The sequence below is a fragment of the Vicugna pacos genome, chromosome 1 (assembly GCF_048564905.1).
Source record: "Vicugna pacos chromosome 1, VicPac4, whole genome shotgun sequence".
Taxonomy (NCBI): Eukaryota; Metazoa; Chordata; class Mammalia; order Artiodactyla; family Camelidae; genus Vicugna; species Vicugna pacos.
The window spans coordinates 110,481,475-110,505,221 of record NC_132987.1 but is presented as its reverse complement, the minus strand read 5'-3'; the positions used below and the strand labels follow the sequence as shown (position 1 = coordinate 110,505,221).

General features: G+C 36.8%; 2 protein-coding genes and 1 pseudogene across 5 annotated transcripts in view; 1 reads left to right on the top strand and 2 right to left on the bottom strand.

The window, feature by feature from the left end:
• The window catches only part of LTN1 (listerin E3 ubiquitin protein ligase 1), a 75,138-nt gene extending 65,854 nt beyond the window's left edge, over positions 1–9,284 (top strand). Inside the window, exon 31 of one of the 2 annotated variants that reach the window (XR_012075990.1) lies at positions 9,261–9,284. The gene's annotated coding sequence lies outside the window, so the exon portion shown is untranslated. Of the gene's footprint in view, positions 1–507; positions 584–9,260 lie in introns of those variants that run through there. The other variant, XR_012075992.1, reaches the window with a different exon arrangement.
• On the bottom strand, positions 5,755–18,077 carry HEMK2 (HemK methyltransferase 2, ETF1 glutamine and histone H4 lysine). 3 transcript variants are annotated; one of them, XM_006209812.4, is made up of 6 exons: positions 17,926–18,077; positions 15,892–15,978; positions 15,086–15,176; positions 10,962–11,045; positions 7,554–7,695; positions 5,755–6,480 (listed from the first exon to the last, which is right to left on the bottom strand). In XM_006209812.4, exons 1-6 carry the CDS (start codon positions 18,057–18,059, stop codon positions 6,374–6,376), a joined length of 645 nt encoding a protein of 214 aa, XP_006209874.1. In that variant the 5' UTR covers positions 18,060–18,077; the 3' UTR covers positions 5,755–6,373. The 3 variants fall into 3 exon arrangements, with proteins under 3 accessions (XP_006209874.1, XP_072824273.1, XP_072824283.1); XM_072968172.1 differs by having other exon boundaries at positions 15,892–15,973; XM_072968182.1 differs by lacking the exon at positions 15,892–15,978.
• A 4,632-nt stretch (positions 18,078–22,709) lies between these two features.
• LOC102533277 (small ribosomal subunit protein eS21 pseudogene) lies at positions 22,710–23,543 on the bottom strand (annotated as a pseudogene).
• Positions 23,544–23,747: the final 204 nt, after the last annotated feature.

The following is a 23,747-nucleotide window of genomic DNA, read 5'->3' as shown; positions in this document are numbered from 1 at the left end:
AAGAATATCTATAGCCGTTGCTGTGCACCTGGCCCACCACTGTATGTTGAGGTTGGGTGAGGCAGAAAACTGGTCTTTGTTTTCCAGGTCTACAGATAGAGAGTTGCTGCAGTTGAGCTGTGCTCAAGGAACGACGCCGGAGGGGGTCTCAGCCACTCCTGGACTTGATTTTTCAGGCCCCTCTGCACTACTGCCGTGTTATATGTGCCACTCAGCACCTCCTGGGACCTCCGTCTGAGGATACTATGCTCACTTGCACATCAGTCGTCCACTGCTTTAAATAGAACAGGCCCGTTTGGTGCTATAGGTTACAAACAAGGGAGAATTTGACCGATTAGGAACATGATGAGATTCCAGACGTAGCGCTGATGTTGTAACGGGATGAGATTCTGGGGGGCGGGGGTGGTGCTTTGCATGGCCAACAGAATACCGCAGAAGTGATGTTATGTCGTTTTTGAGATAAAGTTATAACAGACTGCAGCTTCTATCTTGGTCTCTCTTGCTCAGATCATTTGTTCTGGGAGAAGCCGTGATGTGAGCAGCCTATGGAGAAGCCCACATGCTCAGAACTAAATCCTCCTGCTAACAGCCATGTGAGTGATCTTGGAAGTGGATCATTAATCCTCATTTGAGTCTTGAGATGACTGCGGCCTCAGCTGACCACTTTACTGTAACCTCAAGGACTCTGAGCCTGAACCACCCAGCTAAACTGCTCCCAGATCTCTGACGCTCCGAAATTAACATTTATTGTTCTATGCTGCTATTTTGGAGATAACATGGATACTAATGTAGTCATCAGTCGGCTTAAAAAAAAACTTAACAGTATGTTTGAAACCGCAAACCTCCTGTGTGTGTGCTCCTCTCAAATTCAATCCACACCCTCTGACTCCAGCTGGAGGAAGTTCTCTGCTTTTAAGGGCTCCTGTGAGCCGACTGGGCCCACCCAGATAACCTAGAATTAAATCTCCCCATCTTAAGGTCATAGCTTTAATTATTACATCTGTAAAGTCCCCTCTGTCATGTAATGTAACATAGTCACAGGTTCCAGGGATTAGGGCATCTTTTATGGCGGGGGGAGGTGGGGGGGCATTCTGCCTGCCATATGCATGTACGTAGCTCTAAGTCAACGTGTCAGCGGAGCCTCCCTCCCTCAGGAGGCTCTAGGGGAGAATCATTTCCTTGTGTTTTCAAGCTTCCAGGGCTCATTCCTTGCAAACCTTGGCTCAAGGTCCCTTGTTCTACCTTCAAAGACAGTAGCGCATCATCATAATGCCTTCTCTTCTATTAAAATCTCCCTTCGCCTCTTATAATACACTGTGATTACACTCAGAGCCCGCCTGGATAATAACAGGCAATGCAGAAATGAGCAGGCATGGCTCTGTTCTAAAATTCTATTTACAAACAGTTTGCTGAGCCCTGCTTAAAACAGTGACTTGTACCTCCGCTCTCATTGCCTTCTAAGGTCTCTGCCTCTGGTGTGTTGTAGTATCACTACTGATGTCTAGGTGTGGGTCTTTCTTTGTCCTGTTTGTGCCTGCAAGATTCATCTTCTTTTTACAAAGTCAGTTCTGGAAAAACATTAGCCATTATCTCTGTAAACATTCCCTCTCTTCCATTCTTTTTGGGATTCTCACTTGCTAGACCTTTTCATTCTTTCCTCCATAATTATTACTTTTCTTTCATATTTTCTTTTCTCTCTGGGCTGCATTCTGTGAATTACTTTCAGTTCATCGATTCTCCTGTTCATGGTTTACCCTCTCCATAGTGGTCTTTGATTTCAGGAATTCTATTTCTCATTTTTAAAAGTTGCCTTGAATTTGTTCTTTCCGAAGAGTATTTTTTTGTGTGCTTTTCTGTGATTGTGTTAATTCTTTGAACATTTCAAATATTCTATACAACAATTCCACTCTCTGTATTCTTTGGGCATCCAATTCTGTTTTTTTTTTTCCCTGCTCTCACTGACTGTAGCTTAACTTCTTGGTGATCAATGGTCTAGATAATTTTAATGTGAACTGTTTCATGTTAACATTGCTACCTTACACGGTGTAAATTAGATCCTACAACAGAGTGTAACACAGATGTGAGGGCTGATTTCTCCTAAATTATTACTATTTTTCTTTCCATTCAAGGTCCAACGTCAATTTTTTTCTGCTTCCTTGGGGCCAAATAATGTGGTTTTATGGGTCCTCTTTTTAAAAATATTTAACAGCTTTTTTTTTAATGCCAAGGGAGCTAGATTTGCAGCTCTTCTCCTAAAGGCCTGGGGCCACATTTCTCTTGACCACCAGGACATCAGTACCCATTTTTCACACTAGTATTGCTTTCTCTTGTTTGCAGAATGTGGGTATTTCCCAGTCTTGGGCTATTAAGTCTGCTAGGGCGGCCATGACAAAACGCTACCGGCTGGAGGCCCAACACAGCTGACACTTACTTCCTCACTGCTCGGGGGCCTGGGAGTCCAGGACCATGGTGCCAGCGTGTCTGCTGTCTCTGTGGGCCTCTCCTTCTCACTGTGTCCTCGCACGCTCCTTCCTCTGTGTGCAAGCATCCCTGCTGTCTCTTAATCTCCTTTTGAGGACACCAGTCAGATTGGATTAGGGCCCACCCGAACGGCCTCATTTGACTTTACCTTTCTAAAGACCCTAACTCCAAATACAGTCACGTTCTGAGGTCCTAAACCAGGGGTTCAACATATGAATCTGGTAGTGGTGGGGGTCAGGGGAGACGCAGCTCAGTCAGGAACAGCTATGTATGTGAAATTTTTGATGTCTTTTACATAGCCTTTCTATGTTTAGTTTCCTATGTTGATGGAAGTCCTCTATACTAATTTCAAAGTATTTCAAATGTTATTGAAAAAATATTCAAGACTTCACTCCCAAAACTATGACCAAAAACCCACAATAAAATTCTAAGATTATTTATCTCTTTTCCCCCCCTGGGATGTAAGAGGTTGTTTATTAGAAAATTTCATTCTGATGGCTCTATTTCTGGGAAGGGGAATTTATTTACAGATGTTAGATTTAAGTAAATACTAACTTTGACATTTTTGCTGCTCAGAGCACATAAGCAAAGGAAAAGACAGCTTTTGGAGTCAGATCTGAGTCTGAAATGTTGCCATATTGTCTTTACCCTTTACTACTGTGTTTCTTTGAACAAATTATTTAAACTTTATGAACATAAAAGGATGTTAATTCCACTCTTTCTGTGGATTGTCCTAAGGATTAAATGAGAATGCTATTTAAAGCAATAGTTCTAAAATTGGACAGGCTGCCTTAAAGAATGTTGGGAAGTACATTTAAAAAAAATATAGTTTTTAGGTCTGAGCAGCAAAGTATTCCATGGATTTATGGTGAGGTTTAGGAATTTATAATCTTAAAAAAAAACTTCCGCAGGTGATTCTGAATGTAGCCAAATTAAAAAATAAATTCTAGAAAGGTGACTTAAAGAAATGGAAAGATATCCCATGTTCTTGGATTGGAAAAATTAGTATTGTTAAAATGGCCATACTACCCAAAGCAATTTACAGATTTAATGCAATCCCTGTCAAATTACACAGGAAATTTTTCACAGAACTAATAATCCTAAAATTTATACGGAATCACAAAAGACCCAGAACTGCCAAAGCAATACTGAAGAAAAGGAACAAAGCTGGAGGAAAAATCCTCCCAGAATTCAGACAATACTACAGAGCCACTGTGATCAAAACAGCATGGTATTGGCACAAAAACAGACATATAGATCAATGGAACAGAACAGAGGGCCCAGAAATAAACCCACAGACTTATGATCAGTTAATCTTTGACAAAGGAGGCAAGAACATACAATGAAGAAAAAAGACAGACTCTTCAGCAAGTGGTGTAGGGAAAACTGGACAGCTGCATGTAAATCAATGAAGTTAGAACAATTCCTCACACCATACACAAAAATAAATTCAAAATGGCTTAAAGACAAGTATAAAACAAGATACTATAAACCTCTTAGAAGAAAACATAGGCAAAACATTTTCTGATATAAATCTCAGCAATGTTCTCCTAGGACAGACTACCCAGGCAACAGAAATAAAAGCAAAAATAAACAAATGGGACCTAATTAAACTTACAAGCTTTTGCACAGCAAAGGAAACCATAAGCAAAACAAAACGACAACCTATGGAATGGGAGAAAATATTTTGCAAAAGATGAGAATGACAAGGGCTTAATTTTCAGAATATAAGAACAGCTCATACAACTTAATAACAAAAAAACCAGCTCAATCCAAAAATGGGCAGAAGACCTAAACAAGCAATTCTCCAATGAAAACATACAAATGGCCAACAGGCACATGAAAAAATGCTCAGTATCTCTAATTATCAGAGAAATGCAAATCAAAACTACAATGAAGTATCACCTCACACCAGTCAGAATGGCCATCATTAAAAAGTCCACAAATGATAAACACTGGAGAGAGTGTGGAGAAAAGGGAACCCTCCTATACTGTTGGTCGGAATGCAGTTTGGTGCAGCCATTATGGAAAACAGTATGAAGATTCCTTAAAAAATTAAAAATCAGCTTACCATATGATCCAGCAATCCCACTCTTGAGCATATATCCAGAAGAAACTCTATTTCGAAAAGACACCTGCACCCCAATGTTCACAGCAGCACTATTTACAATATCCAAGACATAGAAGCAACCTAAATGTCCATCAACAGATGACTGGATAAAGAAGCTGTGGTATATTTATACAATGGAACACTACTCAGGCATAAAAAAGAATAAAATAATGCCATTTGCAGCAAAATGGATGGAACTGAAGATTGTCATTCTAAGTAAGCCAGAAAGAGAAAGAAAAATACCATATATCAGTCATATGTCTAAAAAAAGAAAAAAGACACTAGTGAACTTACCTACAAAACAGAAACAGATTCACAGACATAGTAAACAATCTTATGGTTACCAGGGGCAAAGGGGGTGGGAAGGGATAAATTGGGATTTCAAATTGGGAGTATTAACTAGTATATATAAAATAGATAAACAACAATTTTCTTCTGTATAGCACAGGGAACTATATTCAATATCTTGTAGTAGCCCATAATGAAAAAGAATATGAAAACAAATACATATACATATGATGGAAACATTATGCTGTATACCAGAAATAATCAGCACACTGTAAATTGACTATACGTCAATTAAAAAAAATAAAAAATAAAAATAAATTTGAGATTCCTTCCACTCTGGTCTTACACAGTCCTGCTCATTGGTTTTGATAAATCCAGTTGATCCTTGAACAACACGGGGATTAGGGTGCCAACTCCCTCCTTCCCACTGCAGTCAAAAATTCACCTATAACTTTATAGTCAGCTCTCCACGGCACCCGAGGATTCAACCAACCACTGATTGTGAAGTAGTGTAGTATGCTATTTACTGGAAAAAATATGCATATAAGTGGACCCTCACAGTTCAAACACATGTCGTTTAAGGGTCAACTCTACGTTCTGAATGGTGGGGAAGTTACAGAAGAGGTTCCTAAATTTAGCAGAAGTAATTTCTTAAAAGACATATGTGTGCTCTTAAAGATGTGATAAATCTGAGTGGTGAGTTTACATACAACTCTCCTTAGTCTAAGGAAAAACGAAAGCAGTTTGCAATAAAGATGCAAGAAGAAAACAGAAATATATGACACAGGATAAAAAGTAGGAAAAATGTGACCGGGGGACGAAAGGAGGCAGAAGCCATTATAAATAACAGAAAGAGAACGGAGACAGTAAGCGAGTAAAGGCAAATTTAAAAAATTTTTATTTAATATAGAAGTAATACATTATTGTACAAAACGCTACTACAAAAGGATGAAGGTTCCTCTATTCCACCTGTTACCTGCCATCAGAATTTCTTATATACACATATAAATACCCTGTTTTCCAAAAATAAACACATAGGTTAATATTATTTTGCAACTTGCTTCTCTTCACTACTCAATAGGGCATCATGAACCCCCTCTGGTTCAGTATATTCAGGACTGACTTGTGTTTAATAGCTGTATATGTCACTCAAGTTCAGTAACATGAATAGACTGTAATTTATATCCCTTTGCTGATGGACTTTACTATTACAAGTAATGCTGAAATGAACATCCTCTCATATATAACTTTTATATTTTATATATTCTCCATATATAGTAATATACAAAATGCAAATTGTACATATAATATATATACATTTACTTGCATTTGTGCAAATATTTCTGTAGCCTGACTCCTAGGTAAAAAGGAACGCCCTAATGTTCCACCTTTTCTGTATGAGAGATTTCTGACAGTTTTACTCCTTAACCAAGAAATGACTCCAGTTTCAAAATACGTTGAATGCATTCAGCTTTAAGAAGCACGTACTGTAGACTAGGATCTGGTGAACTTGAGGACTGAAAGGAATTCTTGGCCTGCTTGCCTGGAAAGTGCAGTGGTCCCTTGTAGACCTTTTGTTTTCATTATTTTCAAAATGTCTTCTAAAATAAAGATTAAAATAAAACATTAATTTATTTGGTGAAGTGTGTATGATCACTAAACAGTTTAATAAGATGATAAATGCAGGCTATTTACAAATTCTATTCATCTGAGAAAACAGCATATACCATGTAATTTCTAGTACAGTAAACTTGGATTTCAGACAGATGAGAGCACTCTGTATTTTCAAGGTGTTGCTGAGAATTCTAATCAGACTGAATGACTGTTTTGCAGTATGAGCCTACCCTGGACTCAACAGAAACATTACTTATACTTGTTATTACAGTAAATGATCCATTTTTTAGTTGCTTGCCTCTAACGCCTGCCCTATATCCTTCCTTGTGGATGAAAGACATCAACAAGGGTATGGGCAAACCACGTGGTGACACTGAAAAGTCATGGTAACTGAAGTAGCTTATTTCTTTTAGCAGTACTGAAAGAAGCAAAATCTTCCCTTTTCAAATAAGTAACACTAAAGAGACTAGACTAATAAAATGGAGTTACAAAAAATAAAAAACCCCAAAACCAACCAAACAAAAAACCCCCTAGTAATCATGATGTGATTTGAGGGGCTGAGAATATAATGTAGGAGATAAAAAGCAAGCCTGAGATGTACAGAAAAGAGAAGAAAGATTAGGGTCAATTCAGCAGTTTGAAAACTGAGACATAAAAACCAGTATCAGGAGATACCTTTCGTGGTAAAACTTCAGATGAACTAAAGAGCATATAGCAGAATCGTCAAGGACATGAAGACTAGAAGATGGTGAGAAGGTTCACAGTAGTGAGGGTGAGGTGGGAGAAGAAGAAATTACAGATTTTGTATTTTAATATTAGTTTATAAATTAGGGGAAAAACTATCCCCCCCCCCGAAAAAAGACAATAGTCTTTAAAACCAGAAAAATAGACCTCTTACACATCTTTCTCATCTTTCAACATGAATGCTGTGTCTGTGTTAGCTGCTGTGAGTGAGCACATTCTTTAACGGTCCAGGTTACTTAATAAATTACAGTCTTTGACATAATTAACCTCGATTTTAGCAAAGTAAATGGGTGAAAAATCAACCGGTTTCTATTACCTGGGTTGTTTTCCTTAGTGGTAACCAGGAAGAACAGCCCTCTTGGTGAAAGGAGGTCTGGAGCCAGGGGAAAGAATCTGCTCATGACTTCGCGACCGTTTCTGCCACCAGCCCACGCCGCCTCTATCCCGTGACTTCCTACCTGTGACCAATCAGACAGATTCTTCTGTTTTTACTTAAGTTACATTAAAAAAGCTGAATCTTTCTGGCAGGTAACATTCACCGCATAGGTATATATTTTGCATTTTACTGCTGATGAAGAGACGGTATGAAAGTTGAAGCTGAGCCCCATTGTTTCCTAGCATGTGGACCCTGTGTAAGTTTGTAATCTGGGTGAACTGGTTTCCTCTCTTATCTGTGAAATTATAAAAATAACAAGTTTCATCTGTAAAATTCGGAGAGTGATAAAAAACTATTTTTGTTCATAGTTAGAAATAAATGAGGACGTATATTTAAAGTTTAAGAACAGTGCCCTGCATGTGTTAAGGACTTAATAATAGCTGTTACTACTAATACCATGTTTAAATTCTTGTACTTAATATAGAATAATTAGGAAGGAATTAGAAGGGAGAACTTGTATATAAGAGATTCACTTCCCAGAAACAAAGTTTCAAAATGTACCACAGCGTCTAGCTCTCTTCTAGATCCCTTGGAGCATGAATCACATAAACCTCTTTTAGGAGCCCATTTATTATATAAATGTGCCCTGGAGCATTTTTCCCTATAATGATCTAACTATATAATAGAAATAGAACCCATGAGAGTTTATATAGTATTAAAAATCTTTAGATCCTTACCATTGTATATTGTTTTTAAAACTAAGGAAAACTTTGAAGAAATCACTCAAAAACCACTTAAACTCTAACACAATTATTTTCTTTCTAATCCCTTCAATAGTTTTTGTCCATATTTTAAATTATTTACATACAACTGTACATTCTGCTTTTATTCATTTATCATGGCATATATTTCCCCATTAAAAATAATTTATACCTATAACCATGTACATATATAATTTTACAAAAATGAGAAATATGTTCACATACCTGTTTAAAAAAAAAACTGTACTTTCCCCTTTTAGTATTTTGCTCATCTGTCACCACCCCAACCCCGATCTTCTACATAGACACACACACTGTTTTTCTTTTTCCTTTTTGTCTGTGCTTTACAAAGACAGGGTTCTATCTACATTCTTAGCTGTATCTCGCTTTTCTCACTCAACAATACCTTATGAAAAGCTCTTCATGTGATCAGGTATAGTTCTAACTCACTGTCTTAAGGGCTGCATAATATTTTATGGTGGAAAAAGTATCATATCTTATTTAGCTACTTATGGGCATTCAGTATGCTCATCTGCTTAATTTTTTGGTATCTAATTTAAATTATTCACGTATTTATCATAAGCTTCTCAATATAATTTTCCACAAAATTAATCCTATTAGGGAATTTATCAGTTTGTTTTTTGTCCAGACTTTTCTCCTGGAGACTTTTCTTTCCTACCATTCCTAGGATTCCCTTTTTCAGGGGCTCATGTCTTCCTCTTCCTTGGTATATTGGTGGAGCCTGTTCTCTGGATGTGTCATAGGGTAAAGTGATCTGTGGACAGACTGCATGCTGACGATGGCCTTTGCCAAGCCTGTCTCTGGTCACTGTTTTAGTGCAGACCAGGAGCCCTCTGTGCTGGACCCTGTTTACATGTCTCCCCAGGGACGCTCAGCCAGGTGTGGCAGCTTGCACTAGAGATGGCCCTCCAGGAAGACTGCCTGGCACCGATCACATTCTTACAGGCCACAGAGAGGAGGCTTCCATCGTCGGAGGAGGAGTCATGTTTGGTGGTCTGCTGGCTGCCTGCTACCTGGGCCTTGCTGTGCCAGCTTGTGATCCTTCACAGGTCACAGAGACGAACCCACAAGTACCTAACCTCACGTTTAGGGATGTAATCGTAAGTAAAGCCACAACTTTTTATATGCACAGACTTTGATTATTTGTATGTCTCCTGGATCTAACCTCTAAGTCTCTTAACTTTCACCTTCACAATTTCCTTATTTTTATCTTCATGCTCTATGCACAGGAATATTTATTTCATAAGGTTTCCAAACCACTGATTCAAGTCTTGACAGAAACTACATTCTCTTCTAATTCATTTCCTAATGTTTTACTGTAAGACATGTATTTTAGCTCCAGGAAATCTTTACTGTGCTGCATTTTAATCCTGCTCTCCAGCCAAATGTTCAGCTAGTAGAAATTATGACACTAGTTCTCGCTGTTAGAACTGTGACAAAGCCCACGACACTGCCCAAGCTCAGTCATCTATACATCCCGGCAGCCACCAGCAAGCACGTAGCTGAGCAGACGGAATGTGGGAGAAAGGAAGCCCGTTCGTGTCACCATGGTCCCAGAGTCTACCCTTCGCCCAGTGGTCTTCCCAGTAGCTTATCGACCTGATAAACCATGATTTACTTAGTTATTTTTCTTCTGTTACATATATACTTCATATTATTTGCCATCATAAATAAAGATGCAACATATTTTTGTGAATTAAAATTTTTATTCTATCGTTGAATGATTTTTTTCTCAGTGAGATCTCAACGACTAAGATTACTGGACTGAAACATCTTTGTCACTCGTGATTTTTACTCCCATAATGCTTTCCTAAAGAGTTTTATTAAGCTGCATTTCTCTCAACTGCTGTTCACCTTAGGACAATGACCTCCCTTCTCACATGAATTCATACCTCAGAGGAGCAACAGCTTCTCCTGGTAGTAACAGGAGCAACACGGACCTTTCCCATCTTGGCAGAGGTGACGGTAACGTTCATCCACCTTGCCAGAGAGTGCTCATCAAAAAACTCAAAGGAAAGCTAACACTAGTCCATTATCAAACTTTGTCTGCTTTGACCACTCTCTCCTTAAATTGGGAAATGATTAATATGGTGTTTATGTCTTCATTATTGAAAATTTTACAATCATGTATTTCAAAGTTCTTTCTTTTTCCCACCTGAAATTAGAACTGGTTCCCCACCCACTACTTCCTGATACCTGTGAAAGGAAGAAACCTGAGACTTTCAGAAAGAATTCCGATGTGAATTTAAGACTGATTAGAAATCTTCGGTTTTATAAATTTGTTATTCATGATAAAGGATACACACACATATATGAATTTAAACACCATGGCCTGATCTGGATAGGATTTTAAAGAATGGATGGGGTCACAGTCTGTATTTCCATCAGTTTTAGGTTCCTTTCAAATGTCTACCAATAGTACCTAATTACTGACAATTATGAGTAAAATCAGAGCAGTTTGTGTTAATTAGCACCTGATAACTGATGTCGTATGATGAAATATATTTGATTTTAGACAGAAAATAGCTGAAAATATTAGTAATTTAGATTTTGTCTTCTGTCTTACCTCTTCAGGTGGAGTCACCACATAGGGGGGATTAAACACCAGAAGATCAACTTTTTCCTTCAATCTTGGTAGCAAGCCTTTGACCTAAATGTTCAAAATAGTCCGAGTTTTAAGCTGGGCTCAGAATTCAATCAATCAATCATTAAAAATACTCTTGTTTTTAGGAAAAAATGTGTTAGAGGATCAAAACTTGTAGACAGAAATGGAGATACTTTTACATTTTCATTCAAATAAAAATTATATGCAATTACATAAAAATAAGGAAATTAAAAATACTTATCAGGATGAACATAAATGTTCAAGAAAACCTCTGCTCTTCAACAGCTCACATGTTTATTTATACTCTGGGCTCACTTTCAGAAGATAAAATAAGGAGGCAAGCTCTCATATATTCTGCACAGACTTATACACAACTTTAAAGTTACAGCTGCTAACTTAGATATTTATTTCCTATTATCAAAGGAAATGTTTTACAAGATGACAGAAAATATATCTAAATGACAAAAATATCATAAGACGAGATTTTTTTTGATTCCTATTTCTTTAGTTACTTGTAAATGTATTGACTGAAACAATTAGATATCAAAGAAAAGACTGAAAATGGTGGGAAGAGACAACAAAAACATCAGTTGTTTGGCATTTTATAAATCTTTCATGTGAGTACAAATCTCCATGGAACAACATGAAATATGTCTTTTTAAAGAAAGTGCATGTAGGGCAAACTGCCATTTAAAGTATTCCTCTGACTGAATTAAATAACTAAGTTTTAAAAAGACTATGTCTGGCTATGTCATTCTATACCTTCACAGGCACAGTAAAGGAAAAACACTGTATCTGGATGAGTTCTCATCCCTAAAGCCATTTCCTTCAATTATTACTTTACACTGACCCTTAGCCACGAATTCTGATCCTGTTTCTTGAGATGGAGTAACTGAAGTACCTCAAGGCAGTGTCCAAAGTGTTAGTTATTTTATTAACATTCCCACATTTTTTCCCATATGTGCACAGGTGTCTACTGGATATTTTTTTTTAAATGGACCTTTTTTGTTAAATAAATTTGCTATAAAGGGAGACTTACATTAGTACTGTAAATGAACAATCAGTATTACTTCCTGAAAACAGAAATGACCACAAGAATAAATGCAATATAAATGAAAACATGTTATTGTCACAGTTACTGTTGCCAGTCTAAGAGTGACCCAGACTCGCTCTCTCTTGGTTAAAGGGGCATTTGTAGGTGTTTAAAAGGTGTTAAAGAATAGCACCAAGCTGAGACCTTCTCTTAGATGTAATCAAATGGCTGAAAGGGAATTCAAGAGGGAACAGCTTTTACATTATGTGATTCAAAATTAAAATATTCAGTAATACCATCTAAGTCTTGGGCAAATCACTGAGCTACTTAGGCTGTGAAGAACTGCCTTAGAATTTCCATTTTATCCAGGTTTCTAAAAGCAATCCCACCTGTATTATCTTAATGAGCCTGTTAACTGTTAACTATACAGTTCAGAGAGAACACATGAATAGTACCTTTGAAAAGAAGTTACTCTTCAAAGGTAACTGTCTTTCTTTACTCAATTGAAAGAGAAAAAAACATTTTAGCGGAAGTAATTCAGGTGTATCTTTGTCTGCAAGTAGAAAGATGATTAGTTAATCTGCTGTTCTATCTAGTAATAACACTGGAGCATGAGGAAGTACATTTGAAATAACCAAAAGCTTTATTTTCAATTCCATAAAGAAATTAAGTTTCCCAAATTGTAAAAAGAATTCAAAAATGTAATATTCTAGAAAATGTTGAGTATGTAAATTAGAAAAGAATTTGCTTTGTAACTATTTACGATGGCCCTGAGGTACTATATACTAATACCATTTCAGCACTGGATTCTAAATAAAGGAACAAATTGAAATTCAAAAAAAACCCCCGAATTATGGAGTTAAAAAGAAAATGGATTTAAATAAGAAAGTCTCTGTGGACTGGACATAAAGTTTATCTCCAGGCATCCCTCACCCATCCATATCCAGCTCTTAGACAGTCTCACAGCCCGAGAATATACCCAAGAATGGGGAATTAAGCAAAGAAGACCTCTGACAAGAAGTTTTAAATCCACACAGCAAAACATACTTTATTTGTCTGAGAGGCACTGATCAGAGCCCCTTAACTCTTAGCTTAAATCTAAGTCTAACTAAATTGATTGTTTGGTATTCTAGTACAAGGCATATGAAAAGAGAGAGGAAGCACTATCAATGGGTATCAACGGGCGAAATATGACAACATAAAGCAAGTGAAAAGAAGACAAAGAGGAGAGAAATAAAAACTCAAAATCACTGCAGGCTACAGCTACTGAGTGTAAAGGTGGAAACATCTGAAAAAACCTTAGTCATTACCCCATATAGTACAGAATAATAATTCATATTAATAACCCTGAATCAAAAAAGGGAAATTTATGTTCACTGTTTTAAGGATGTAAGGAAATGCATAAGACATTTGAAAAAGACTTTCTTCTAAACCTAAAAGTGAAATACAATAAAAGTACTACTTTGTAAGCAGTTAAATTCAGTTATCCAAAACAATGACTTTATTTTTTATGACAGTTGTGATAACCTATGTCCAGTGTTCTGAATGTAAGGAATGTAAGAGTTCTGTAAACAGGTGGCAATGACCATGCTCAAACTACATCTTCGTTCGTTCTTTGCCGCAAGTCAACATTCTGTATCATGGTCAACTTCACCCACAGAACGGATTCTGACAGCTTCAGAAGTGACTGCCACCAGTCATGTTCATCAGAAGATCTGGGCTTAAATTCTGGGTTTATCAGAAGATCTGGGCTTAAATTCTGGGTTTATCATTTTCTAAGTTATGCGACTTTCAAAAATGTACCTCACCTGTTTCCACCTTTTATCAAAAATAGATATTCTGAATTTCTTCTATCTCTAAAGTTTTACTGCTCTATCAAAAACATGTATTTATTACTAACGATGGACACATTAAAGAAACAACTTAAAAATTTAAAGAGCAAAATCACCACACTATCTTCATAAGTAAATCACCTAAGTACCTTTCTTGATAATCTAGTTTCTAATGGGAGTAATAACTTTTAGTGAAATGTAAAGAATTTCTTCAATCTTTGGTTTAATTCCTTTTAAGCTGCTAAATCCTTTCTAAGTTTAAGAAGGAGAAAAGCTAAATATCCTTATCGGTATAAGAATAATAAAGGTCAAGAAGTACGGAAAGCACTTTATATTCCTTATGCCCTGAGCATGCTATTATGATTTTTGCTTATAAAAAGGCATTTCCCATTTAAAACTGAAAAAAAAAGTTCAAAATTATCCAAGACTTACTAATATAATCTAAAATATTTTAAAAGCTGCAACTGAAAAATGTATGATGTGTCACTTAAAACGATGGTTCTGCAGTTGTCATTTGCTGTTTTTACCTGCCCAGGACTCATTCAGCCTTTCTTCTGATTACGCCTCCTTGACTTTCACTGGGGAAACTACATCCTCTCATTCTCAATCCAAGTGGTCTGGGTGGGGTTTATCCCAACCCAGCTGCTGGAGTGGCCCTGTGACTCAGGCCTAAGCCAATCATGTTCGTATTTCAATCCCCCTTGACCACAGTAAGAGACGGAGAGATAGGTACGTGACCGAAGTTGATACAAATGGTACTCATTCTGGGGCTTTGCTAGAGCAACTGAACAGAAAGTGTTGCTCTCCCTGAGGGGTTTCTAAGAAATAAGATATGGACATGCAAGCATCTTGTTCCTATGAAGGGAAAGACTGCCCAGGAATAGAGCCATTAGAGAGAAGTTCAGAGCTAAGAACAAGATGCCTGTAACAGCATTTGAGTTCCTGTGTCTGAAGCCATCTACTCTTATTATTTAAGCCAGTTTGATAGATTCTCTTCACTTCTGTCTGAAAGATATCTCATCTGTATAAGTCAATAGAAAGTTTTTTTGAATTACGGAAAAGATGGATTATATTAGTCAAGAATTAATTTTGTTTAGTGGGTTAAAAGTTTATTAACTAATTAATCATCCAAGATTCCTTGACCTAAACCATCCTGACCTTAACTTACCTGAAAAGAAAATTAATCATTAAAGTACTGGACAAGAAGACTAACAGCTTACCAAATCTGTAATTATTGGTTGAATGTGGACTTTGTTACAGCGTGCTGTCTCCAGAGTACACACTGCTGCCTCAGGGTTGACATCAGTGCATCTATAAAAAGAAAAGAAAAAAATTATATCCTATATCTATGGACAAAAATTCAAATAGCCCATTCCTTTTACATGAAGCAGACTTAGAAAAAACTTAGAATGCTTTAGTAAAGAACCAAGATTTGTTATACTGAGGGAAAAGACTGTTATATTGTTACAATGTTCAATAGTAGAATACACTTACATGTACACATAGCTGAAGGAATTTATTAAATTATGAATCCAATGAAGGAATACTATGTAGCTACCAAAAATGAAATTAAAAAGGAAAATGCTCATGATACTAAATGATATTAAATGAAAAACATGGGAAATGAAAAAAAAAATGAAGGAAACACACTCGGACTATGTGTGGTAAAATTTATAGGTTATTTTTATTTTCTTCTTTTTATTTTCTATATTTTAAAATCTCCTAAAAAGAAATTTTAGGAACTTCCAATTTTTCCTGGTAATCAAATTATCTAAGATAATAACTTAGAGATGACCTAAAATTATTATGCTGCTTCTATAATTCCATAGCATTATTGAACAGTTATGAACATGAAGTTAATTTTTAGGGAAGCATAATTTGCAACCTGAGTCCTTGTTATATATACTTAAATAGACACTACTGGATACATGTTATCTACTTAGAAAAATGATTTCATCCAATCAGTCATATTCACAGTGAATCTCTTAGAGTGAGATGTGGATGGAATTTGTATACTTACACTTACATGTACAAAACTTGAGGACCTATCATAGAGGCTAGGAATGCAGATACCACTCCAGACCCTGACCCTACTTCAAGGCATATTTCTACTCTAGGAAACCAAAATAAAACAAATATTAGTACAATAGCATTAAAATACACATCACAGAAAATAACTCATGCTACTTTTAATGTCCATTTCTTCAGCAACATCTCTCACCTATAAATATATGGAAATACAAAATAAATTTATAATAAGCTATTTTCGGACAACCACTTTGTGCTCATTTACTGCAGAGCTCACAACTGTCAAAATCTTGGGTGTGTAATTTAAGTCTGTAAAATAGTATTATAATAGATGGCTTTCAGTTAATTTTTACAAAACATTACATACAAGCTGTGGAATGTTAATTTAGGGTTGGAAATATTAATAGGGAAGACATCAGCCCTTCCCACAAGGAACGCTAGTTTGGTACTCCCTAAAATGATAGGGTTAGTATCATTACAGTATTTATTCATGAAAGATATTTTCTGTATCATTTTAAAGTAATTCATAAATCCATTAACATACCCCCGGGGAAGAAAAGTTCCCCCATTCTATTGATAACAGATTTAGAGCAGCAAGGAAGTTCCCTATTTGTATAGCTCTACACTGAATTGGGAAAATACTTGAGTATCTTATCTTAGAATATTAAGGATACTCTTAAGAATGCTATTGAATATAATAAATTCTTGATCCTACCGTATTTGTCCTTGCCTATTATCTTATATGTACATCAAAGGCACTAATTATCCCCATTACAGAAATAGGTTTGATGGGACTTAGGGGCCTCTCTAGCAATTAACCTCCCAAACAACTACTCAAAAACAACAAACTCTAGGGCTTAGGGAACCATTTCACAAGCCTTTAATGTGCTCTGAGAAGGTCTGTTGAATCTTCCCAGGCAGATTCTATTTGAAAATAACTATGATAGCCTCATGAATAATTAGAATTCCAAGACCAGAAATATCCAAGACTTTAAAACACAATCAGCTCCTTTTACAGCATACTTTGCAAGGCAATTTGTGCTTGTAAATTTTTCTGGGATATCTTGAGAATAAAAGACAAGTTATAAAACAGTACTGTTCCCTTCTATATTCCAGTAAACCCCCAAATTCCATTGTTTATAATGAAAAACAAGTTTAATAAAAGTTAGGGCATACATGGAAAAGTCTGACCAAGAGGGATAAATAAACACAATACGGATTTTTGAAGTCTGACAGCTGTTTGTTTCATCCTGAGATAATCCATTTCAAGTCTTGATCTTAAAATAAATCTAATTATCCTGACAGCGTAGATACTCATTCTTTTTATTAATTTAAAATTTATAGTAAGCACTTCAACAAGTCAACATTAATACTTACTAGCTGCTAGAATATATTCTACAGGTTTGCTAGCTGACTATAACTTTAAATTTTTTACAATTAAAAATGAAAAATTCAGTACTAGTCACATTTCAAGTGCTCAGTAGCCACATGAGACTAATGGCTGTTGCTAGACAGTTAAGTATTCAGTGGTTTAAAATACACCTCCCTACTCCAGTATTTCACAACCTCATTTCGTTTTCGTTCCCTTCCATTGCTAGAGGATGCTTTTATGTACTGAGTAAATTAAATGACGCCACGAGGTAATAATATTTACTAAAAACTGTATTACTAACAAGATGCAGTGTTTTCAGAGCGTCCTGTTTTTGAATACGTTACAATTTCGCTGGCCTTAGGGGCATCTATTTCCCTGATAAACAACTGATAAGAAAGGTACAGCCTGCTGTGGTAAGGAGGCACGGAGTCCCTGAAACAAAAACACCATTTCGGCAAAAGCAGATCCCTGGAACATGTTTTAAGTGTATCTACAGGAATATCGTCAGCTGCGGTGTGCTGGTGTCAACCAAGTGCCAAGTGGGCCGACACCGCCTCCTCTCGGGAGGGCGGCGCCACAGTCCTTTCCTCCGTCCTCCGCCGCCACCGCTCCAGGATTCCCAAGACCTCTCCTGCGGGGACCCCCCCACCCTCCTCGCACCCCGTGAGTTCAGGCGCCGCCGCCTCCAGCGCGTCCAGCAACAGGAACGTGTCCTCCGCGGGCTCGTACACGTCGCTGAAGGCGCCGCGGCCCACATGCCCGTACAGCGGCGTGGGGAAACTGGGCGCCGCCATGTCTGTCTTCTCCGACCCACGCGCATGCGCCACAAGTGCGCATGCGTACATGCAAGGGCGCGGGCCCAGCCGTGGGGGCGGGGCACGGGGGGGCGGAGAGTCGCCTCGCTTACAGTTTGCCGGTGGATGCCTTCGGAATTTCTGGTTAGATACTGTATAATCTGCAACTACTGACATTTGCTTTCTTCTTTAGAATATTAAGATTTATTTTATTTTATGGGATAGCACTGGGTAGAGGCATCCTCTCTTGTGCCTGACTGAGGGGAATGTTTCTTTCCTTGTTCTACTTTAGAAGTTTTCTTCTCTACGTAATTTGCAAACGTTTGAACAAATACATATGGTTACTAAATTTTACCTTTTTTTCTTTTACAAATGCTGAACTATCAGTTTTGAGTTTTAAGATAAAGCTTTTTTCCTCATTTCATTTTTTACTGTAGTATATTACAAAAATTGTCTTACTGAGGTTAGGAATGTGCCCTTTTCATAAACCTCACTCGAAACAAGATGATGCATTTTTCTTTTAATACACTGCTGAATTTGGAATGCTAATAATCTGGCTCTGTTTTGTATCAGGATTATGCTGTCCTTAGGTCACTGTTTCTGGAACATTTGGTAGAACTTACCTATAAAACTGGGCTTGGTGCCTTTTTTAGTGGGTAGTTCTCTGATGTTTTGGGGCACCTTCTGTAGGTTACTAGACTAGTTACTTTTTGACTATTTTGACTATTCAGTTACTTTACTCATTCTTTTTGAGTTGATTTTTGAAATTTCTTTCCCGATAAAACATTTTTACATCTAGTTTTTTAAATTTGACAAATAAAAACACAGAAAAGTACTTGGATGACATTTTTAAAAATCGTGAATACCCACCACCCAGAATTGACAATTGTTAGTATACTCATGTTTCCTTAAAATAGTTTTAAAATATAAGAACCAAAATATTACAAATGAAATGGATGTTCTTTGTGTACTCACCTTCAGTTCAATTTTGTAATTCTCAATCCAAAGTATCTTCTCTTGTGGACTTAGTATGCATCTAACCCATGTTTTTAAGCTTTTACGTTCATATATTCATGAACAACATCTGATTTATTTATGTTTTCAGATTTATGTAACTGGTAGTAGATTGGACATACTGTGTTTTCAATTTCTTTTTTTTTTTTACTCAACATTATCTGAGATTTATTATGTAAAGTTAGTTTACTCCAGTTAATTGCCATACAGTTTTTTTATTCTTTGAAAATATAAAACAATTCTATCTGGAATGGATAAATATCAACTGGTAAACATTTAGTTTTTTCCTGGTTTTCACTATTATGAACACTGTAATTAACTTTCTTAAACATGATTTTTCTGGTCTTTTACAGAAATTTCCTGGAATTCAACCTGGAGTAGATCAGCAGGGTTGTAATATATACGCATTTTAAATTTTACTAGACATTTTCAAATTCCCAAATTTCTCCCCAAACTAATTTTATTTATTGATATTTCTGTCACCTCTTGGTGGCAGATTTTAATATTTAATTTAATATTGTTAAATTTATTTTTGTTTATTTTAAATTAAATTGATTTAATTGCTAATTGAGATTAGGCATGTGTTCATATTTTCTTTATTTGAGTTTCTTCCTTTGTGAATTGTCTGTTCATTTTTGCTTAATTTTCCTTTTTTATTTTGTTTTATTTATTTATTTTGGGGGGAGGTAATTAGGTTTATTTTGTTATTGGAGGTAGTAGGGATTGAACCCAGGACCTCATGCCTGCTAAGCACATGCTGTACCCCTGAGCTATCTCCTCCCCTGTGTTTTTATTTTTATCAAAATTGGTAACATGCATAAGATAAATAATTGAACATGCTTATTATGAAGAAACAATCCACTCTAGCACCCCACACCCAGCTTCTCATGTCTCATTTCCTAGGGGTGATCATTTTCAACTTTTAGCTGTTTCTTTGGCCATTTATTCCCATATCTCTATATACTAAGCTTATAATGATATTACTTAATTTCTCAACTTTAACATTATCTGTTGCATACCCATGGTAGCAGGTAACATTCTCATGATAGAAGAATTTGTTTTCCTGCCTCAAATAAACAAATGGATCACCAGTTCCTCTTACCTCATCTTCTCGATATGATTGTCATGATTTTTTTACATTATTCTATTTATATAAATGCTACTCAAAACGGATGTGTATTATACCAGTTACATTTGTTTTCCTGTGCAACTTTTTGCTTGTCCTTAAAGTTAGTAATTATCTAGTGTATTAGTTTCCTAGCCCTGTTATAGATAATTACCACAAACTAAGTAGTTTAAAACAACAGCAGTTTATTCTTTCATAGCTCTGGAGGTTAGAAGTTCAAAGTCAAGGTGTTGGAAGGGCCATGCTCTCTATGGAGGCTCTAGAGAAGAATCCTTCCTTGCCTCTTACAACTGCTGGGGGTGACCAGCAATCCTTGGCCTTCCTTGGCTTGTGACAGCATAGCTCAGGTCTCTGCCTTGGTGTCCACATGGCCTTCTTTCCTGTGTGTCTTAATTGCTCTATTTCTCTCCTTACTAGGACACCAGTCGTTAGATTTAGGGCCCTACCTATTCTGGTATGACCTCATTTTAACTTGATTCTATTTGCAAATAAGAACACATACATAGAGATAAGGGTGGTGGATGGTTTAGGACTTCAGTATATCTTTTGAGGGAATACGATTCAACTCACAACACCTAGTAATAACTACTTTTTCATTTGCATAGTTTTCTACATATCACAATTCAGCCTCAAGTTCTCTTCTAATTGTTTACCCCTGCCTGCCCACCACCCCACCATCCCAATATATTTAAAGACATTGAGCATTCTGATTATTTCTATCTAATCTATTTAGGCACCAGACTTTGGGGTTCATTCCTTAGTTTTGCCCTTCAACTTCATCCTCAAGCTAATCTTCCTTTTGATACCAAGATGGTTGCCTCTTTACAGCTTCATATCACCAAATTCAGTGGAAGAATCTTTTTTTCCAGTTGCTTGCACAGAAATCCTATCATTTATTCTTTCTTACTGGCTCTGAATAGGTCATGTGCTAATGATTGAATCATCATGTGGCTATGTGGAGGAAATGATCTCTTCCCCCATTTCTTGGTACCCAAGGTGGGGCCTTACCAACCAGAGAGCCAGAATGGTCTGCCAGAGCAAAATTGTTGTGCTGCTGTGGATGCTGGGCAAAAAATACAAAATGTCTACTAATTAGAAATTTTTATATATGTTTGGTAATTATTTTCCTTCAGTTTGTAACTGCATTTTGATTTTGTTTTCCAGTATTTTTTGCTATACAGATATTTAAAAATTTTATTAAATCTTATCTTTAAAGCTTCTGATTCTTGTAGTGTGCTTAGAAATGTCTTTCTACTCTCTTTCTTGAAGATTATTTTCTGGTTTTAAAGTATAGACTTCACTATATTAATTGGATCTACCTTATTAATTAGGTCTTTGGATATTCTAGAATCTTATTTTGTATATACTTGATTTTTATGGCCTGAATGAGGTTATTTAATGTTTATAATAAATATAATAAAAAGTCTTTTATTATTAGACTACTTTTGTCTAGTTATATGTTTTTGGTAGCTTTGGTTTTTGAATTTTCATTATACGCCAGTTGGAGCCTTGATATTTATGATTGATACGTCTTAACTGAGGTCTTGCTTGCTTACTATAAAATGTCTCTGTCTTGCTTACTGTTTTTTGTTGTGAATTCAAAGTTGCTTAAAATTAAGAACACAACACTGCTATATTTTTTTTCCATTTTCTTGCTATGCCTTTGTTCTTTTTTCACTGTCATTTTTTTACCCTTAAACTTAAAAAAAAATTTTTTTTTGCAGGGGGCAGGTAATTAGGTTCATTTATTTGTTTGGTTTTTCAGTGGAGGTACTGGGGCTTGAACCTCATGCATGCTAAGCGTGCACTCTACCACTTGATCTATACCCTCCCCCTCCCCCTTAAACTTTGATACACACGTGCACACACATGCACACTCACACACAAAGATGTTATTTTCTCACGATTCAGCTACTGATTAGCATCATATCCTTTCTTAATAAAGATAAACATCCTAACAGGCTTTCACTTCTGTTTCTCCTAATGTCTCCCAATTCTACTTCCCATGTTGAGATCGCCTGAGAATTTAGATGATACTCTTTGATTTTTTAAAAAACAGCTAACAGTGATTTTAATTTAACTATTTTACTGGCTCTCTGATCCACATATTTATAGTAGTCTGTATTTTTCCTAGGACTCATATTTAGCTGGAATATATCCTCTGTTAATTATTTTTGATGGTACTGTCCCAAATATCTTTATTTCACTCTTCATCCTAAGAAGTAGTTAGTATGTATAAAAATTTCTAGACTGAGAATCATTTTCCCTTAGAATTTTGAAAATATTTCTCCAGTGGCTACCTAACATCCAGTGCTGCTGATGAGATGTAATGCCATCTTGAGTCTTACTCCTTTATAGATAATTTAATTTGACCCTGGCAATGTATATTTTTGGTTTTCTGAAAGACTCAAGGTAAGAGGAGCATATTCATATGTATATCCTTATGTGTGATCGTTTATTTTATTTGTCAGTTTGGCTGAGCCATCATTCCCAGAAATTTGGTCAAACTTTATTCTGGATATTTCTTTGAAGGTATTTTCAAATGAGATTAACATTTAAATCAGTTCACTTAGAGTAAAGTAGATTGCTCTCCATAGTGTGGATAGGCCTCATCCAATAAACTGAAAGTGAATAGAATAAACGACTGATCTCCCCAGAGCAAGAGGGAATTCTGCACCAGATAACCTTTGAACTTGCACTGCCGCCATCAGTTCTTTCGGGTCTCTAGCTTGCTGGGCCGCTTTACAGAACTTGGGACTTCTTGGCTTCCGTAATCACCCAAGCCAATTCCTTAACATAGAACTCTTCCTATATGTACACATCCTGGTTCTGTTTCTCTGGAGAACACTCGACTGGTTTTTTGTTTTTGTTTTTTTAAATTTTTATCTTGTTGAATACTTGATAGACTCTTTCAATGTGATCAGTCTCTTTCATCGGTTCTGGGAAATCTATTTCTATGTTTTTCTTTGATTTTAACTCTCCTCATTCACTGTTCTTGGCTCCTGGAAATCCAGTCATAAAGTTGGAGATACACCTAGATATCTTCGGGTCTTTTTGGGGGGAGGGAGGGTCACTGTTTATTTATGACAAATATTCCACATCCATGATCTTTTCCAGAAATTCTTTGAGATGATGCCGTTGGCCTTGGCCAGTGGGAGAATGGAGCCATCTGACTCGCCGATCCTGTGAGTAGCCCTGTGGATGGCGTAGGTTTTTAACTGGCGGTTGAATCTCAGTACATTCATCAGGATGGACGCGTGGTCCTCCGCGCCGATGATGCGGTTGCTGGCAGAGCATTTCCGCGGCTCGTACAGGTCCAGGAACTCGCCGGCAACGTTCTGCATGACGAGGCCGCACCTGACGGCAGCACGCTGAGCGTGAGCGCAGAAAGGGATCGGGGTGGGGCGGGGGGTATGTTTATTCTGCCTGTCTTAGATTTGGCGGCCTGAAACAGACTCTGGAGTGGAGATCTGTGTACAGGAAGTTCACTGGCAAAGTCTTCTAAGAAACTGTATCTGTGAGGGAGAGAGAAGCAGGATAGAGTAAGG